At 34.8% G+C, this 20,468-nt stretch overlaps 2 protein-coding genes across 5 annotated transcripts in view; both read left to right on the forward strand.

Annotated features, from left to right (window-relative positions):
• Sur (Sulfonylurea receptor) overlaps positions 1-5,598 on the forward strand; it is a 177,600-nt gene extending 172,002 nt beyond the window's left edge. For 3 of the 4 annotated variants that reach the window (XM_069834953.1, XM_069834968.1, XM_069834978.1), the window contains exon 28: positions 1,105-1,300. In XM_069834953.1, the coding sequence (XP_069691054.1) occupies positions 1,105-1,263 (159 nt within the window). In that variant the 3' untranslated portion in view covers positions 1,264-1,300. Of the gene's footprint in view, positions 1-1,104; positions 1,301-5,461 lie in introns of those variants that run through there. The other variant, XM_069834961.1, reaches the window with a different exon arrangement.
• Positions 5,599-9,703: 4,105 nt separating this feature from the next.
• Positions 9,704-20,468, forward strand: part of LOC138706093 (catalase-like) — an 84,623-nt gene continuing 73,858 nt past the window's right edge. The window contains exon 1 of the mRNA XM_069835052.1: positions 9,704-9,871. Coding sequence (XP_069691153.1) covers positions 9,779-9,871 — 93 coding nt within the window. The 5' untranslated portion in view covers positions 9,704-9,778. The remainder of the gene's footprint in view (positions 9,872-20,468) is intronic.

Genomic DNA, 20,468 nt, shown 5'->3' on the forward strand with positions numbered 1-20,468 from the left:
AAATAACCAAGTAAAAAATAAAGGGTATTAATGGACAAAATATGTAGACAAAATATCAAAGGAATTAAAACATTATTTTATATTAATAATAGGGATTTGTGGCCAAAATTAAATGAAAATGCCTAAAAAATGTCAGAATAACAAAAGATGCTCTTATGAGTTGAAACAGGCAAAAAATGCAAAAAAAAAATGCCCTAACAAATATGTCTTAAAACACTCAGTTTATCACATAACATATAAATACTAAAGCGGCTATGTTTCTGGCTTACTAGAAAAAAGATGCAATTTCATCAAAATCCTAGCCCTAATGATAAGACTTTCTTGTGTTAATTCTTACGTACCTTGTTTACATGTTTCGACCTTTTATGGGTCATCCTCAGAACTGGTCGTTGTTGATCTTGGCACCTCTTGTTTTGTTTCCTGTGAGGGTGTGTTCGTGTGGTGTAATGTAGAGTCAAAGAGTGTGTGTGTTGAGAAATTTCTTTGGGGTGTGTTTTCGTGTGTGTATATTTTATATTGTTCTAGTGTGTTTAGTTTCTGGCTTTTTGGTTGGATGTGTAGTATTTCCATGTCTGTGTTGATGTCTCTGTGGGTGTGGTTAGCATAAAAAAATTACAAAACACTTCCACATATGCAGAACACATCACAAATGCTAACCACACCCACAGAGACATCAACACAGACATGGAAATACTACACATCCAACCAAAAAGCCAGAAATTAAACACACTAGAACAATATGAAATATACAGTCACACGAAAACACACTCCAACGAAATTCTCAACACACAACTCAATTTCAGAACACACACACTCTTTGACTCTACATTACCGGTACACCACACGAACACACCTTCACAGGAAACAAAACAAGAAGTGCCAAGACCAACAACGACCAGTTCTGAAGATGACCCATAAAAGGTCGAAACATGTAAACAAGGTACATTAAAATTTAACCCAAGAAAGTCTTATCATACATATTCCGAAGAAGAAAGATGTTTATATGTGATTAAATTTTGTTTTTCGAAACAAATTGTTTTGTGCAACAAATTAACAACGATAATAGAAGCTGTACTGTCATTTTTATTATGTTTTATGTTACAGCACCGTCTCCCTACAATACTGGATTGTGATCGCATTATTGTGCTGGAAGCAGGAAGAATCATGGAAGATGGAACTCCCTCACAATTACAACATCGTTCAATGGGAATTTTCTCCTCCATGTTAAGGGCATCACAAGAGGGAGGACCTTTCACAAAATAAGGTTTCAGAAGAGTTAAATAAAGATAATCAAAAGTAATGTGATACGTAAGAATATTTATTCATAACATAAGATGACGTTATATACTTTTTTATACTTTTTGAAACAACAGATAAAGGCTTCATATAGTAATATCTAGTACGTAATATAAAGATATTTTTAAACGAGGACATTTGAGTGAAAGTAAAGAACTCAAGGGATTGAGTGTTCGATATTTTGTTTGATGGTTGGTGCTTATCTGGAATTTATGTAAAGTATGGCAGCTTTGCTGTATTATAACAAACTTTTATCCTGAAGAACCCGCCTAGAAAAATACCTTTAGTTTCATGTAGCCTAATATAACATCATCAATTTTTGGCACATTCCGTCCTCCTGGATGTTACACATCGTCATATGAGAGTAGTTCATGGTATTTGGTATGGTACTGATCTGTAATTTTCAGTGCATTGAAGGCAGCATGAGCGATAAGGGATTCAAATCCATTCCAATGAAAAGATATAAATGTCTACTTCGCTCATTGGGATTTGAAACCAGTCCATTGATTGTGAGTTGAAAACTAAAATAGAAAACAATTCTGAAGATTAGAATTATATTGCCTGTAGTTGCCTGACAGCACTGGTAAGAAATGTCCAGCTTCGATGAATTGGATTGCAGTTATACAGGGTGATTTACGAGGAAAGGTAAAAAATTTAGGATACGATATCTTAGGCCATTTTGAGCGAAAAAGTTCATATGAACATAGGTCCGTTTTCGAACGATGGCAGAGCTAGATGCACTTTTTTGGTAAAACGTCTCGCCCCAATGTGAATCAGACATTACCATATGCTGCTGACGTGAAACAAGGTCACCGACGAATGATGTAACATTGGAATCTGCATTGTGAGCGATGTAGATAAGAGAGAAGAAACAAACTGGGTGGGGGGCATTATAAATGTCACAACAAATACGCTATCACTTATCGGTTCACAGCAGTTCAATCAGCTACCTACAGTACAGTAGTTATACAGGTACAGTTATCGGAAGTGTTAAGTTGTGTTTTTCAAGATGCCTTATAAATTTTCGACCGCAGAATATGCCGATATTGTGTATGTTTATGGTTTGTGCGATGGAAGTTCCTTGCGTGCCATCACTGAATATGAACGACACTTTCTGAACAGAAGGGTACCATATCGAAGAGTATTTACTGTCTATGGGGTTGGATGAAAGACTTGGTATAGCAAAGGAACGGGGAAACGAGAGAGGCGCTAATCGACCTATTTTGGATGCGGCATAAAGACAGCCACATGCAACTCTCTCGAGCGATGAGCACGATTCACGCCTGAGCGCAAGAGTGCGTTGAAGCAGAAGGAGATACCTTTGAAAACGTGCGAAAACATCGACCCTGACTTCTAGAATATTAGGTGTATGCATACGTGAATATAAACTTGAAATTTGTCCGTCATCTGTCTCTAAATGCGAGTTAGTACAATGGAATCTCAGAAGTTTTTGTGAAATCAAAGAGCCTTATCTCCATAACCGTTCGAAAACGGATCTATATTCATATGAACTTTTTGACTCAGGATGACTTCAGAATTCACATCCTAAATTTTTTATTTTTCCTCGTGAATCACCCTGTATACTGCTATGTAAAGGCAGTATCGTACTAAATTAATACGTTCGTTACTGGTACCGTAATTGACCGCAGTTCATTAAGGGTGACTTTCGTTATGTACCCTAAATAACGATCATCATTTAGCGTCATGTTGAAAGACAAGCTAAGATAGAAAATAAAAGTGTGAGAGTGAATGGGTTAAATGGATAGTTGTAATTGCATAAAAGAAGTCTGTATGACGTATATCATAACAATAACTCAGGAATTTGTGAATTCTTCTAAAGTGATTGATTTATTCACCAGTTGGAACAAATTAAGAGTTACTTATTTATTAAGTAGATAATTTTTCGCCACTAACATTCCGTGATTCGTGCACAGTGAACAACTGCAATATCTGTTGCCATGGAAGATATTTTAACTTTCTTGCTTTTATAACCTGTTGTATGATATCCCTTGATAAACCGTGTTACAGATGTGTTTTAATTTTATTAGTTGGACAGAAGTGTATTAAATATCCTATAAAACTAGAAAAATGAATTCATTTTCATTTAGAGGCATCTCATTCACTACAAGTGTATGTCCTGATCCAATGACTGCTATTCTTTTACACAATCTATTTAAAAAAACTGTAAAATATGTGTATCACATGCCTAGCTCGGTGAATTCCAGTCCATTACCTTCTTTGCATCCCAGTACAATTTACAGATATTTCTCGAGGTCCTCTGCATTGAATCTAATTTTCTTAACTGGAATAGGTTATCTTTATCCATCCTCGTGTTAAGCTATTGACATAGATTGCAGTTTTCTGATTGTAGTATATCATCCTTGGAGTTACAGTTTTTTCTCTCTCTTGTACGGAGGAGGGACCGAAGGATCTCACTGCAGCCTGAGGCTTATTGTGCTTACACTCCTATTCTGTGACTGACTGGGTAGCCAAACAACCGTGCTCTTGTACAAGTACAGCACACCACATTGTTAACTTAACCCGGGTTATTGTATGGATGATGATGATGATGATGATGATGATGATGATGATGATGATGATATGTGAATTAATGATGGCGAAATGAGCCAGAGGTCCAATGCTGAAAGTTACCCAGCAATTTTGCTTGAATTGGTTGAAGGAAACCCCCGAAAAAACCCCAAACTGGTAACTTGTCCTAACCAGGACTTGAACCCGGGCCCGCTCGTTTCACGGTCAGACGCGTTAACCGTTACTCCACAGTGGCGGACAGAATGGCAGCTTACTTCAGTTTCCTACTTGGCAGGAGTTCAAAGCTCCGCAGTTCTTACGATTTTAATCGTTATGTTTTGAACATACTAAAACATTTTAGTTACGTAATGACCTTGAAAACAGGAAGAATTTAAATCGCGTGAAGAAGTAAGGTCGATATCTCTGTTTACTGCTCCATTTTCCTTTAATATTTAGAAGGCAAATAGTAACACCCAAATATTATTATTATTATTATTATTATTATTATTATTATTATTAGTATTATTATTATTATTATTATTATTATTATTATTATTATTGTTGTTGTTGTTGAATAATAATTTGCATTGTTGTTATTATTATTATTGTTATTATTTGTAAGTAAGTAAGTATTATTATTATTATTATTACTATTATTATTATTACTATTATTATTATTATTATTATTATTATTATTATTATTATTATTATTATTATTATTATTACTTACTGGCTTTTAAGGAACCCGGAGGTTCATTGCCGCCCTCACATAAGCCTGCCATTGGTCCCTATCCTTAGCAAGATTAATCCAGTCACTACCATCATATCCCACCTCCCTCAAATCCATTTTAATATTATCTTCCCATCTACATCTCGGCCTTCCCAAAGGTCTTTTTCCCTCTGGCCTCCCAACTAACACTCTATTATTATTATTATTATTATTATTATTATTATTATTATTATTATTATTATTATTATTATTATTATTATTATTAAGTAGGGATCCTCAGTTTTATTCATATTTGCCGAATCAATGCTATGAAATGCACCAGTTTGCTGCGAGGATACTAGCCATGTTTGCTTCCATCTCTCTCTGTGAATAGTTTTCTTTCTATTAGCAATAATAAATTTATGGCCAGTGTTTTACCAGAAGCATATCACGGGGTATTTACAAAGTTTGGATTACACTGCTCTGCCCTCCGCTAAGGTGGTCTGTTGTGACGAGAATCCAAGCCCCCTCATACTGGTAAGGCATCATGTCACAAAGTGTTTACGCCTAAGTATTTGAGACAACGTAAGTACATTTTCAACGCTTTTGAAACGGTGTAAATATTAAGGATAATGCTGGAGAGTGTAAGGTGATAATCTATCTATCTATCTATCTATCTATCTATCTATCTATCTATCTATCTATCTATCTATCTATCTATCTATCTATCTGTCTGTCTGTCTGTCTGTCTGTCTGTCTGTCTGTCTGTCTGTCTGTCTGTCTGTCTGTCTGTCTGTCTTATCTATCTATCTATCTATCTATCTATCTATCTATCTATCTATCTATCTATCTATCTATCTATCTATCTATCTATCTATCTATCTATCTACCTATTGATTCATTCATATTTATTATTGCATTTTATAGATATCACACGTCGAACGATTGCCTCCAAGCAGAATACCTAAACAGATCCTGTCTTATGCTCCACGAAGTCACGGGAATTTGGGACGCCCTATGAAGCATTGCATTGGAAGGAGACCGTAATGGATTTTTATTTACTTGGTTATTTAACGACGCTGTATCAACTACGAGGTTATTTAGCGTCGATGGAATTGGTGATAGTGAGATGATATTTGGCGAGATGAGGCCGAGGATTCGCCATATATTACCTGACATTTGCTTTACAATTGTGGAAAACCTCTGAAAAACCCAACCAGGTAATCAGCCCAAGCGGGAATCGAACCCGCACCCGAGCGCAACTCCGGATCGGCAGGCAAGCGTCTTTGCCGACAGAGATACACCTGTGGCTACCGTAATGGATTCATTGGGGTCTAATATTTGATCTGCAAATTATGATGGTGAGATACATATACATTCTAGGAAATAAAATTAATTTGTATTAACATTGTATCAGATTCACTTTTTTGTAATGAATTAACAACTCTTAAATACCCATTCCCGTATGATCGTTGTTTCCCTGTCCATAATATTCCTAGACTTCCATGTCCTATTGCTTGCCGGATTTAACTATTCTAAAGTGTGCGGAAGATACGGGGTATTTATACTGATTCACCAATTTAGTAAAATGCGCGTGAGTCTAAAGTAAGCAGAAAACATAATGTGGTCTGTTGTTGTGACGAGAATTCAAGCCCCCTCATCATAGCATCATGTCACAAAACGTTCACGCCTAAGTATTTGTGACAACGTAAGTATTATGCAACACCTTAAAATTAAATTATGGTTTATTTAACGACGCTAACAACTGCAGAGGTTATATCAGCGTCGCCGGTGTGCTGGAATTTTGACCCGCAGGAGTTCTTTTACATGCCAGTAAATCTACTGACATGAGCCTGTTGCATTTAAACACACTTAAATGCCATCGACCTCGGCAGGGATCGAAACCGCAACTTCGAGCATAGAAGGCCAGCACTATACCAAGTACACTATGGAGGGTGACTGCAACACCTTGAAAACGGAGCACATATTAAGAATATTGCTGGAAAGTTTAAGGTAATAATTATTTATTCATTTATCTATTATTATTCACTTATTATGTATTTGTTTATTTATGCTCATGATAGTTGCAAACTGTTGGAAACTGCTGTATAAACAAACCTTTAGTCAAGCTCTTGTTCCAGTGAATGTCTCAATTAACGTACGACTCGCGACAGGATCATATTGACTGTGAGATAATAACTGCGCATGCGCGGACTTTGTTAATATAAACCTAAACTAATCGAACCTAACCTTCCTATATGCAAGATGTGTAACCGGAGCAAGGGAGCTCTAAGCTTCCCCCCCCCCCCCGTAGAATACATTTTCATCCAATTCAAGCACTAGACCTAGTGGTTTGTTGGGTTTGTTGCGGTTTCAATGGTCTCATGCCAACAGATCGTTGCCCAGAAGGGCGGTAATGTAGCACTGCCTTTGGTCATCTAATACATTTTTATAAATACTACGTAAATTAAGGATTTCTACACTCATGTTGAGGTTCACTCTATGCCAATCTTTATTTATCACACATACACGACTATCGTTAATTTAGTAGCGCGGATTGAAGCCTCAGCCAACAGAGTACAATGTTAAGCGCAGCCATATATAACGCAAGACAGGATTTTAATCAGTAGCGGCCAGTGACCAAAAACCTCGGTGAGGCCAGATGCAACTAGTTTGTGCCTCCGATAGGAAATGTTTATTCATGACATTAATTAGTACTGTTATTATATTATTAATGCAATTATTACGGTATTATTATTATTATTATTATTATTATTATTATCATTATTATTAATAATAATGAAAAATAATAAGTTGTTACCCTGTGAGTTTGTTTCAGTGATTGTTGGAGTTTGATGAAGCAATCCATATTATGCTCAGCTGTAGAAGTATTTGTTGAAATTCCCCTGGAAATATTTTTCAGATTGCTGAAGCTTTCAGTAGACACACCTTTCTTTCTTTCTTTCTTTCTTTCTTTCTTTCTTTCTTTCTTTCTTTCTTTCTTTCTTTCTTTCCTCTTTATTTTTTCCCTTTGACAACAACAAACAAGATTTATTCTTTTTAGTTTATTTTGCACCACATTACCACTTAACCATTTATGTTGCCCATATCAGGATGCAATAGAAACTCGCATTTTAAGATTATCTGTCAGAAAAAAATTGTTAGCGAGGGCATAGGTATCTCGGTAGGCTATCTCTTTATTTAAAACTTCCTTTCTTTCGATATAATTTCTTCTCGAAAAAGGACATTCTAACAATAAATAAACTACGCCATCATTATTTCTCTCATCTATTTCTATTTATATTTTCCCGAAACATATAACAACATTGGACCAGACTCACTACTGTACTACGAAGTACAATAGTACAACACCCTCGCTTAAGTCATAAACTAAGACGTAAGGGGAGAGAACAGTGTGGGTCTCTGCCTGCTAAACAGCGGGAATTTTATGTTATTTATGGCCTATTTAGGAAGACAAGTCACTACTGTTATACCCACCCATTCCACCCTTGAGGCCGGCCCATGGATGACAGGAGTGAAAGCTGACCAGGCCAGACGAATTGTGCCTCAGCTACAACGTTTCAAGCACAACCTCAAAGTCCGCGAAAACATACGAAATGCAGAAGCCATACCCGGTACGAGCGATCCTGGCCTCAGGAACAAATTTTACTGCAAAACAGATCTATATACATCGCAAAGTTTTCAAATACTTCTACAGCAATATATGCTTCATTCAAATAACTAATATATTATACAGGGACATCATTTTATTTTTCCTAACATTTTTAATATTAGCCTGGTTATACCTCTGGATTAATGGTTCAGAGCCGGAAACACCGTTTGCTACCCCCTTCCACGATTCAAGTTCGATGATTCTGGCGTAAAATACAAACAAATCACTTTACTAAGTATAGGAGGGAAGAAAAGTAGTTCATCCATTTACGTAAACTAGGAGATATCGTGATTTTGAATTTGATAATTTTCATTAGGTTTTTGTTTAATCAAAATACAGTAAGCTTACAGTATTAACAATAAGTGTTTTTACTCACGAACTGAGTTATCCGTGCGAACGTATTCATTATGCAGTATATATTATACTGTCTACAGCACATTAGCGTACAATATAGAGAATAAAGTTAAATTGAAAAATAATCATAATATGGATATTTAAACACGTTTTTGAAAATGGTGGCCGTTCATTTAGATACAGGCTTCAGTTCTTTTGTGCATATTATCGTACTATAGACTATTGCATCTAATTCTAATTACCGGTTTCGTCCTTTGTACTAGTAACTCATGTTGAAATAATTCTATACCTATTATATAAAAGAGTACCTTACGTACTGTAAATTCAATCTTCACTTCTACCCAACCCGCACAGATAACATTACCCAGACATGCTATCTACTGTCCGTCCAAGTGGTTATGTCGCAGGATCGTAGAAAGGGGGGGGAGGAAATCACGTGAAAGTTAATTACTTTTATTTAAGTTATTTTAAACAGTTGCGGGTGAGGGAAATCGGGATGCGACGTAGGCAAACGGACGACAGTACCTGTGCGAAAATATGATTCAAAATTGAAAGCTCTTTCGTCACTGGAAAACGCGAACATATTTCTGGAATGTACTATACTCACTAACTCAATACTGTTTGTGTTTACTACGACCTTAAGGCGACTTTGTATACGCTTGGTTCTGTGAGGAAAACCGTTGGAAGTTCACTAGTAGAGGGGGTGGGAATGAAGTACATTAAAAAACTCAGGTACAATAAAAATTGAAGTAAAAATAAAATGATGTCCCTGCATAAAAACACAAAATTTGATTTCAGTTAAGCCAAATAACTGAGACCTGGCCTCACTTGCCTCAGTCAATGAGCCGCCACTGATTCTAATATATACGGTAGCGAGTTTCAGACTGCTGGGTGAAAACTGCAGACCGTGGACAAATGATGACGCTAAAGAAGACGAACTGAGTACGACAATCAGACTTGACTAGGGTGAATAACAAATAGAACACAACCATTGCACCGTGAAAAGTGGATTTGGTGGCGTAGGATGCAGTCATTCAACCAGGAACACTGTGTGTCTCGACATGGTGTAGAAAAAGAAATCAGTTAGATCTAGATCCGGAGTAATAAAAGCGGCAGCTGCTCGCCGATCTCCTGCAATTGCAGCGACCGACGCAGGCTATAAAAGCGCGACACCTGCGCAGAGCGGTAGGTCAGTTCTGCGAGTGACGACGACCAGCATGACTTACTGTGCCGCTTTGCTGCTTCTTTGCAGCACCGCGCTTACGCACGATCCAGTTTCCGACCAGCTTCTGGACTATCAAAGAACTCACGTGAGTTGAAATGACACACTGACATTATAACGTCATTTGTTTATAAACCAATAGGCCTAACTTCTAGATTTGTCTTTTATCGAATATGTTTCAGACATCGTACCGATGCACAGTGGTCTAAAATCCATATTTAGGAGGACAAATGCAGAAAAATGACATGTAAAAAAATGAAATTAAACCCTTAAATTATTTTTCCTATATAACTGAGTAACACTCAACGGATTACCTTAATCAGCGCAGGTGGCTGCATAGCGAGATAAGAAGCCGGTAACATGCCACATTTCGCCACCCAGCATTCTTAGGGTACGTACACGTTGGAGCAACGATAAACGATAAAAGAAACGATCTAGCGACGCTTTGGTATTATCAAAGAATCAAGTGTTCATATCGGAGCATTGAGGACGCGGGAAGCGAACATTTTGATTTATCAGTAGAAGATAGTCTATGCATCCACTTAATGAAAGAAGATATATAGGAAATATCAGCTGCTAGGTTCAAGGTTAATATAACTTAAATACGTACAAAATTGAACCCATTTCTCATCCCAAAGCTAGTATAAATTCGTTGTGTTGTGATTGGTTCTCGTGATCACATAACATAGGACGAATAAATACACAACTGATCAATTTGCGAATATCTACAATAATTAATTTAATATGCCGAAATAATAATAAATCGTTTAATATTCGGATATATTGATAATCACCGGTAATTATACAGATTAATATTATCTTAATCAGAGATCATATAAACGACAAGAGCGAAGAAAATGGAACTTTTCTTTTTCGTCGCTTTTATCGTGTATATTCGCCTTTATCGTTACTCCAATAATGCACACCTCAATGACAATGCATGCTTCAGTTCTATCTGATATAGCATCGCTGCATCTTTTATCGTTTATCGTGGCTCCAACGTGTACGTACCCTTACTCAGCAAGCGTCGCGAGTCTGCCGTTTTCTTTGTGCTGTAACTTTGTTGTAAGTGGTCGATTCCATTCATATTTGGTATCAGCATGTCAAGTAGTTCTTTGGGTATGTAACACTCTTTGTTTTTGTTACATTTAATATTATTATAGTATGTCAAATTAGCATGAATGGACACGGGACAAAATATAAATATAACCATTGAGTGCAGATTTTGCTAAGGTAGAGAAAAAAAACCTTTGTTTCGTCCAAAAATGATTTTTTTTTTTCACTTCCTCCAGTATTGACCTCTATTTTAAATCTAGTCTTAAGGTGCGTAGATTTGCGGAAGTAATAAATTAGGAGCACTATTCTTTCGAGGTGCAGTAGTGCAATTTTTCTCGGTTGCAATTATTTCAATATCTGTGAACCGAATCTGCTTCCGCAGTACAATTCAGGGAATTCAAGATGACAGCTTATTAATTATGTATCAAATAAGCTTCCCGAGTGCCCAAAAGGTGCAATAGTAGGCCTACCTAAAATGTTACATTTTCCCCCATAAGATAATTTATTGTTGGAGGGCAAGAGGATAAGGAATATGCGTTTTTTAAACGAAATGGACATTGGCTTAGTGAGCTACTTATTAAATTAGGTTCTCATCGTGATAGTAATGAAAATTTATAGAAAACGTCCCTGAAAAAGTCGTGGCTCCCCAAAAAAGCTTCTCCATTACAGCAAGTATGAGGTCGAAACAAAGACACTCCAGAGAATTAGAGCTTGTATACAAAACAAGTTTACTACCTGTAACTACTGTATAAAGTTTTATAAAAATCTGTTAAGACAGAAGAAAAGTTACAAATTTTGTCTAAATGCATCCCCCTGTAAGGGACACTTCTGCTTAGACCAACATAAACAGAGTTTGTACACAAAACAAATGTACTAAGTGTAACTACTTTATAAAATTTCATAAAAATCTATTAGATTGGATAAAAGTTACTAATTTTGTCTAATTGCGCCCCCCTATAAGGGGTAGTTCCCCTGATGCCAACGTAATGAGAGTTTGTATACAAAACATATATGCTACCTGTAACTACTGTCTAAAATTTCATAAACATCTGTTAAATAGAAGAAAAGTTACTAATTTTGTCTAATTGCCGCCCTATAAGGGGTAGTTCCCCTTATACCAACGTAATCAGAGCTTGTATACAAAACATATATGCTACTTGTAATTGTATTGAAAAATTTCGTAAAAATCTGTCAGATAGGAGAAAAGTTACTACCCCTATAAGGGGTAGTTCCCCTTATACCAACGTAATGAGAGCTTGTATACAAAACATATATGCTACCTGTAACTACTGTGTAAAATTTCATAAAAATCTGTTAAATAGAAGAAAAGTTACTAATTTTGTCTAATTGCGCCCCCTATAAGGGGTAGTTCCCCTTATACCAACGTAATCAGAGCTTGTATACAAAACATATATGCTACTTGTAACTGTATTGAAAAATTTCGTAAAAATCTGTCAGATAGGAGAAAAGTTACTACCCCTATAAGGGGTAGTTCCCCTTACACCAACGTAATGAGAGCTTGTATACAAAACATATGTGCTACCTGTAACTACTGTGTAAAATTTCATAAAATCTGTTAGGTAGCTGAAAAGTTATTAATATGTCCCGCTAAATTTGCATTCTAGGCCACTGTGTGATGGTGAAATTATTAGCTGTCTCTTTTATAACTCTTGCTTTATCACTCTAATACAGTGGACGTTCAATTTTCGAGGTTTATAAACAACAGTGTTAGTACGGCATTCCGTTGCAGGGACGAATCAAAAATGGTATGGGCTCCCGATGAACAGTGCTGGATTTAAGCCTAGGACGGAAAATCCCAGGGGACGGCATTTTCTTTCTCTTTCTCTTCCTTTTTTTCCTTTTAATTTTTATTTTACAGTGAAATTTGCTTTTAAAACACTTGTTGGTTAATCTTTTCTGAAGTTTGTTCTTGAACACCTTGTAGAAGTCGGATATTATTTTGGTATAGTATTGTCGTTGGTTTGGTGAGAGTAAAAGAAAAGTGTGCAGCTGCATAATTTTATTATATTGTAATGCCGGTATCACGTTATTATACGGGGACATCATTTTATTTTTACTAACATTTCTAATATTAACCTGGCTATACCTTTGGATTAACGATTGAGAACCGGAAACACCGTTTGCTACCCTCTTCCACGACCGGAGTTCGATGACACTGGCGTAAAATACAAACAAATCACTTTATTAGGTATAGGAGGGAAGAAAAGTACATTCGTTTACGTAAACTAGGAAATATGACGACTTTGAGTTTGATAATTTTCATTAGGTTTTTCTTTAATCAAAATATAGTACTGTATTAACAATAAGTCTTTTTACTCACGAACTGAGCTATCCATTCGGATGTATTCATTATCCAGTGTATATTGTACTGTATACAGCACATTAGCGTACAATTTAGAGAATGAAGTTAAATTGAAAAATAATCAAAATATGGATATTTAAACACATTTTTGAAAATGGTGGCCGTTCATTTCGATAAAAGCTTCAGTTCTTTTGTGCATATTATCGCACTATAGACTACTGTATCTAATTCCAATTACCAGTTTCGTCCTTCGTACTAGTAACTCATTTGAAATAATTCTGTACCTACTCTATAAAAGAGTACATTACGTACTGTAAATTCAATCTTCACTTCTGCCCGATCCGAAAAGATAAAATTATTCGGTCATGTTATCTACTGTCCGTCCAAGTGGTTATGTCTCAAGATCGTAGAAAGGGGAGGAAATCACGTGACAGTTAATTACTTAATGAGGCGCTTTTACTTAAGTTATTTTAAACAGTTGTATAATATTACGTAGACGTCCAATTCCTAACAGAAATTAATGTTTTCCGAAAAGAGCTAAGACAGCCCAGCCACTAGCCTTTACAGAGGGGCGAACAGAAGCGGGTGAGGGAAACCGGGATGCGACGTAGGCAAACGGACGACAGTGCCTCTTTCGTCACTGGAAAACGCGAATATATTTCTGGAACGTACTATACTCACTAACTCAGTACTGCTTACTTTGATTGCATACGCGGCCTTGGTTCTGTGGGGAGAACGATTGGAAGTTTACTAGTAGAGGGGGTGGGAGTGAAGTACATTCAAAAAGTCAGGTACAATGAAAATTGAAGTAAAAATAAAATAATGTCCCTGTACTATGAAACTGCTTAAATTTAACTGCTTGTATAAACAAGAATGCATTGTTAAAAATCAAATTAGATATGAATTTATTATTTGTCGCTATGAATAGTAACCACAACTCTCAGTTACGTTTGCAGTAAAATAGACTATATCATCAACAATACTATTTAATCGCTTTCCAGCATGTGCACTATATAATTCGGTATGCAAGGTAAGGTTTATTCCGCAAAGGGTTGGAGTTTATTTTTCAATTTACTTTATACTTTCAATCTAAGTAAGAAATACTCATAATAATTATACCACTAACAAACCCAGTGCTTAAAAATAAACCACAGCCTGCCATTCACAAATCAATTTTGTTTCAACAATGACCTAAGTTTGAATATGTTTCCTTGCATCGATGACATCATCAATGCTTTCTCTGTGAAGAAAGTGCGAAGGAAATCTTTATAATTCACAAGTAAAATGCACGTATTTTGATTCCAGTAATTTGTGTTCTGAATAAAATTGTAACATTTCCTTTGAAACTAATTTAAACTAAACATTACCTGTATAATAGCTGCTCATAAACTGTTTGTGGGAGTTGGGGGGGGGGGGCACTCCGGCCCTGCCGATGAAAGCAATAGCCTAATTGGTTCCCTTGTGTAAAAGAGAAAACAAAATATTTTGAATAATAATAATAATAATAATAATAATAATAATAATAATAATATAATAATAATAATAATAATCACTCATCACTTTGATGTTGAATACAGGATCGAATTTCATTCACAGTCATATATCAACACTCTTTTCTTAAATACTAGTCTCTAGACTCTAGAAAAGAGCGGCAAAGATTCTCGCGCACACGAGCGATCTCTCGAAGCGTGCTGACTGTTTTTACACGATCGTGTTTTATGTTGTATTTACAGCTATTATTGTTAGGCCTTGAAAATTAGAATTCCCACACAGAAACTTGTTTCTGGCAAAACTATTCTTCATAACATAAAACTATACTGAAATAGATCCATTATAGTACATTTTTTGTTACTTAGTTACCATTAGCCTACAATATATAGTTCTGCGAAGACTTTGGAATAATAGTGCTCTAAATGTTCAATGCAAAATACAGTATATTGTATTTGCAATTTAAAAATATGATCGTGCAAAAAAATGTTGTACAATACACGTTTGTGAAGTGCATTACAAAATCTTGTATCGTAATATACTATTACGTATCTCGTACCGGGGACGATGAAGGGATGAGTGTACTGAGCAAGGGTTTAACAATTGTGGCAGTGCGCCAGGGTTCAGGAATAACTTTATTGGTGAAAGAATCTCAATAAATAAAAAAATTGTGTCCCAATTGATTTGTTTGCAGTATCGTAGTAGTAGAAATAAACCTGTACAAGGTATTTATTTATATTTTATTTCGAAAAATATACAGTACATAAAGAGTGTTACTTAAAGAAAATTAATTGAATCTTTCCAGCAATCGAAATTGAGAAACTACAAGAACTTGTAATTTTTTACCGACAGATTAATTTTTCTGGTGACGTGGAAGAGAAGGCCTGGTGGCCTTAACTCCACCAGAATAAATAAATTTATTATTATTACTAGCCGTACCCGTGCGCTCCGCTGCACCCGTTAGAAATAAATATAAAGTAATTACATAATTAAAATAGGACGTTTGATCCAGGGAACATTCGTGTTTGATAGAAGGATAAATCGTTTAATATGTTACTTACTTTAAATTGCATCCAAATAATTAAAATGCGATCATTTTGGTCCAGAGACACTCATTTGGTGCAATGACAATCCCTTTAACCTGTTTCTTAATTTTTATTACATGCAACCATAGTTTAATGAAGATTGACATCATTTAGATTTATGTGTATATTTTATTTTACTTGTTATAGGTTTCCATTGAATTATGGTAATAACTTAATTTTAACCCTTGTTTTCTACGTATTCAGTAAATGGCGCTTGGCCCACTATGGTTGTGAACCCTTCAAATAACTTAAATTATATTATATAATATTACATATTATATTATATTATATTATATTATATTATATTATATTATATTATATTATATTATATTATATTATATTATATTATATTATATTATATTATATCAGAAGTTACTGTAATAACATTATAGCATTATGTCCATCTAGAGAAACTACACTTTCCAATGGTGAAATAATAATTAATTATACAAATCGGTTAATTTAGCTTCCGATATTACTTCATACAAGCACAGAAACATTCTCTGTAGGCTATCTTTCATAGCTTTCGATCGTTGCTGTCCAAGGCCCCTTATAGACGAAGTCGTTTTTTAATTCATTACACGGCCTTAGATGACAGTTATTTTAATTTTAAAACTCATTTATCTCATTAAATATCACTCCTTTCAAAATGTTTCAAGGAATAAAACTTATCGCAAATTATTTTTAAAGAAACTTTTGTTATGTAACATTTTTCACAAAAATCAATAATAAGCGAGATATTTCGATTTATTTAATTCAGGCCCCCTTATAACCCCCATTTTAAATAATTTATTTTGAATGCCATATAGCCTAAAATCTAAGTTACAACGAACTTAATTTATATTCCAATTTTTATCGAAATCCGTTCAGCCATTATCGTGTGAAAAGGTAACAAACATACAGAGAGACAGACATACATACAAAAATTTCAAAAAAGCGATTTTCGGTTTCAGGGTGGTTAATTATATGTGTTAGGATCAATTATTTTTGGAAAATCGAAAATTACCAGAAAAATTTCGGCTACAGATTTATTATTATTATTATTATTATTATTATTATTATTATTATTATTATTATTATTATTATTATTATTATTATTATTATTATTATATAAGTTAAGACCGATACTTCTTATTACATAGATATTTAATATGGTTTGTATACTGTTTTAAGTCGAAATATACTAAAACAATGGGATTAAAAATAACACATTTATTTAATTAAAATAATTCGTGAAGAATTTTTCTGTTCGTTTTGATTTTGGCAGGTGTCATACTGACTTCTAATTTCTTGAACACTTCAGACATAAGTAGGCCTACTATATTACAAAATATTTTTTTTGTCTCTTTGAACAGTATAACAACAAGCCCTGTGTATCTTCAGAACTTATTTTCTGGAAGACTGAACTTGCTTTGTTTCTTAATTTATTTTCGCAATATCCGTATTAAGATATTTTAATACAACAGCTTTAATTTTGTATCCTTTATGTTCTCTCTCAGTCTTGACTTTGTTACTATTCGATCTACGCAAGAGATAATAAAAACAATACCTTAAAAACAATATACTTTGCATACTTTCACTCGATAGAGTTTTGAAATAATATTACGCTATGGGGAAATTCTACAGATAGTAACATTATATTTCTACTACAAAAAATAATAATTAGAATAATAATAGGTGCCAAAGCCAGGGAATCGTGTAGGGCCATTAAAAAAACTACAAATAATGTCCATGACTTGTCAGTATATTTTTTCATTAATAAACTTCCTCGTATGTAATCGTGAAAACTCTGTAACTAATTCAACAGTTCATAGCATAGATACTCAACAAAAAAATTACTTTCATGCTTCATCGGTAATTCTATCGTGCTATCAAAAAGGAGTGCGTTATAATATGGCAGTAAAAATTTTTAATAGCCTTTCTACGTATTTAAGAAATCAAACTCAAAACATAAGATTATTTAGGGCCATATTAAAGAAGTAGGCCTATCTAATTTCTCAGGTATGACATTCAACAACGCTGCATGAATATTTTTGTCTTGTATTAAGTATCGATACTAACCCCATGTGTTGTACTAGTAGGCTATATTTTTAAAACTCTTCTGTATAGATAAACTAGACTGTGACTATAATTAAGACTCTATAGTACTATTAAAATTTTTGACATGTATTCTAGCTGTGAAGCGATGTAAGAATACCATGGAATGTAAATAAATACAATACAATACGCTTCATTGTAGAGAAGAACTTTTGACAAGCAGATGTAGGCCTACTATACAGGCTTTAAGGGATATAAGTGCCATTATTTTAACTGATGATTATTCATGGCATAAGAAAGAAAAAATTTCCTTACAATTTTTTTCTAATTGCAATATTTAAATAATTATTAAAATTTACTGCACAATATTAGACGTTCTGCAACGTTGCTGGATAGGAAGGAGTGGGTTTATAAGTACACAGTACAGCTCAAGCGGGTACAGACATATCGGTACACATGCTCTGTTCTAATGCAGGAGCGGACCATGATAATACTGTTGCTTACATAAAACGAGCAGCAAATACAAACTTTCAATCTCATTAATAGAACATTGTGGTAAATTTACATTTTATGTAGCAATATTGCTCCATTTTTATTGTATGTCTACAATAAACAATAATGGTTTTCTGCACAAAATCACACGAACTTTTTTCTAATGCAAAATTTTAATCTTTCCCGCTTTCGTAAAGCAGTATCATTTTAAACAAATTTCTGATTGTGTGATTTTCGAAATGGAGTAAGAGATTTCTAGTTTCTAATAATCGTTGAGAAACAGCTACAAAAGTTCGCCGATTAGGTAACTTTCTTTGAGGAAAACGTTTACAGTACATCCTTCTTGTATCACTTGAATTATGACGACTTTCTCCATAAATTAATAACATATGATATTTCTAAACTCTAAATGATATTGTAAGTTGTTTATTGAATACCCTGTACCGAACTGTCATCCGCTCGGCAGTAGACCTATGGACAGGGAGCTTGAACTCAGCTGACTCGTACTTACGTCTGTGCAGAGTACTGCCTGCAGAACACGTTGCCACGTCTCTCACGCCAGAATATTAACAAATTTAAGCATGCAATTGTATTTAATTTCACGAAAACGTAATAGAACACACAAATATTTATTTAAACTAATATTAACTCTTTGCTAGATATACCTACTGATGTAACTGTTTTCGTAATTTTACTAACGATATAAGCAGTATAACGCAAATAAAATAAGAAAAGAAATATTTTTTCCTGAGAAAACTATAAAGTTTTGACCCTATGTTACATGGACTTTTTTTGATCCTGTAGACCGTCCCCGACGACTGTGAAAAGGACGGCATTTATACCCCTTACACCCTGTAGAGTCGTGCACAACCTGTTACGAAAAATATAAATATTGCTATTGAAATCCTGGCGTTATAGTCAGTATGCAAAGCTCTCCCATCTCGCGGAGTGTCTCAGGAACGGTTTATCGAATATTCGAGTTGTTTCTCATTCTTTGTGGGTAAACGGCAAAGGCAGACCACATTGAGCCATGCAGGAGTTACAAGAGCCCTTGCAAGGACGCATTTATCACCGTGCAGGCCTACCTTTTAATTGATAATTCTTCCTCTCTCAGTACAATCAATCAATAATCCATCGATTCATCCATCATCCATTCATCGACTCATTGATTCATTCGTAATAGATTCATTGATTCATTCATGTGTGGATTGATTCATTCATGTGTGGATTGATTCATTCATGTGTGGATTGATTCATTCATGTGTGGATTGATTGATTCATTCAATTGATTCATTGATTGATTCATTCATTCATTCATTCATCCAGTCTATGTATTACAATTGGGTACCTTCAAGAGCAACAACATGCTTCGTGAAAGCTTGAGCTTCAGAGTACTTTTCTTTTTGTTAATAACACTATCTTCTTAAGAAAGATTTATTAATGAAATAATAATGCAGTTCTCTAGAGTAATTAAAAGGCATTATACGAGTATATTAACAACTACTGTTTTAAAGGTATGCATTTTGAGTTTAAAAGTAAATATTACACTAGTGTAGGCCTATGTATTTATTTGCTCTTCTCTTTAGTAAGTAATTGTAATTTATTTTATTCTTGCATTTCTTTACGTGCCAGATTTCATATTCTCCATTACACTTATTTCCTTTGTTGTTACCAGTGTCCATTTGTTGATTTATGTATTAGTTATGAAGACAAGCGTATAAGTTTCCAATCAATAATATTGTAGGCCTACATCAAGCAAACACATTTTTTAATGAGACAAAGTAAACTTCCTTCAATTGTTACTCCGTTTGTGTGCAGAAAATGTTGTTTTCATGTGTGATGAAATGCGCCTGGTGTTCTGTCTATCTGCAAAACATATGGGGTAATCGGTTGAAAATCGAATATTCGGACGGCCCCAGGGAAACTTATTTTTACGGCCTTCGTAATTGCGCTCGAGTGGCGAAAATTTGTATAAGCACTTGTTTTTACATAATTAACTTGGTGGAAGAAAAACACTAACTTTTTTATCTGCCCCCATGAGAATGTTTGCTTATCAGACTTGCCAAGTCTCTCTGTGTGAGGAGCACAGAGGGAATGCGGACGCAGCTGATACAGGGTATTGTTGAAGCAGGGGAGGCAGAGAGGCAAAAACAAACGATATCAAAGTGTATCGGGTCCAGCCTTCGTAAAAGCCAAGCCAAGAG

Source organism: Periplaneta americana, chromosome 1 (genome assembly GCF_040183065.1).
Source record: "Periplaneta americana isolate PAMFEO1 chromosome 1, P.americana_PAMFEO1_priV1, whole genome shotgun sequence".
Lineage (NCBI taxonomy): Eukaryota > Metazoa > Arthropoda > Insecta > Blattodea > Blattidae > Periplaneta > Periplaneta americana.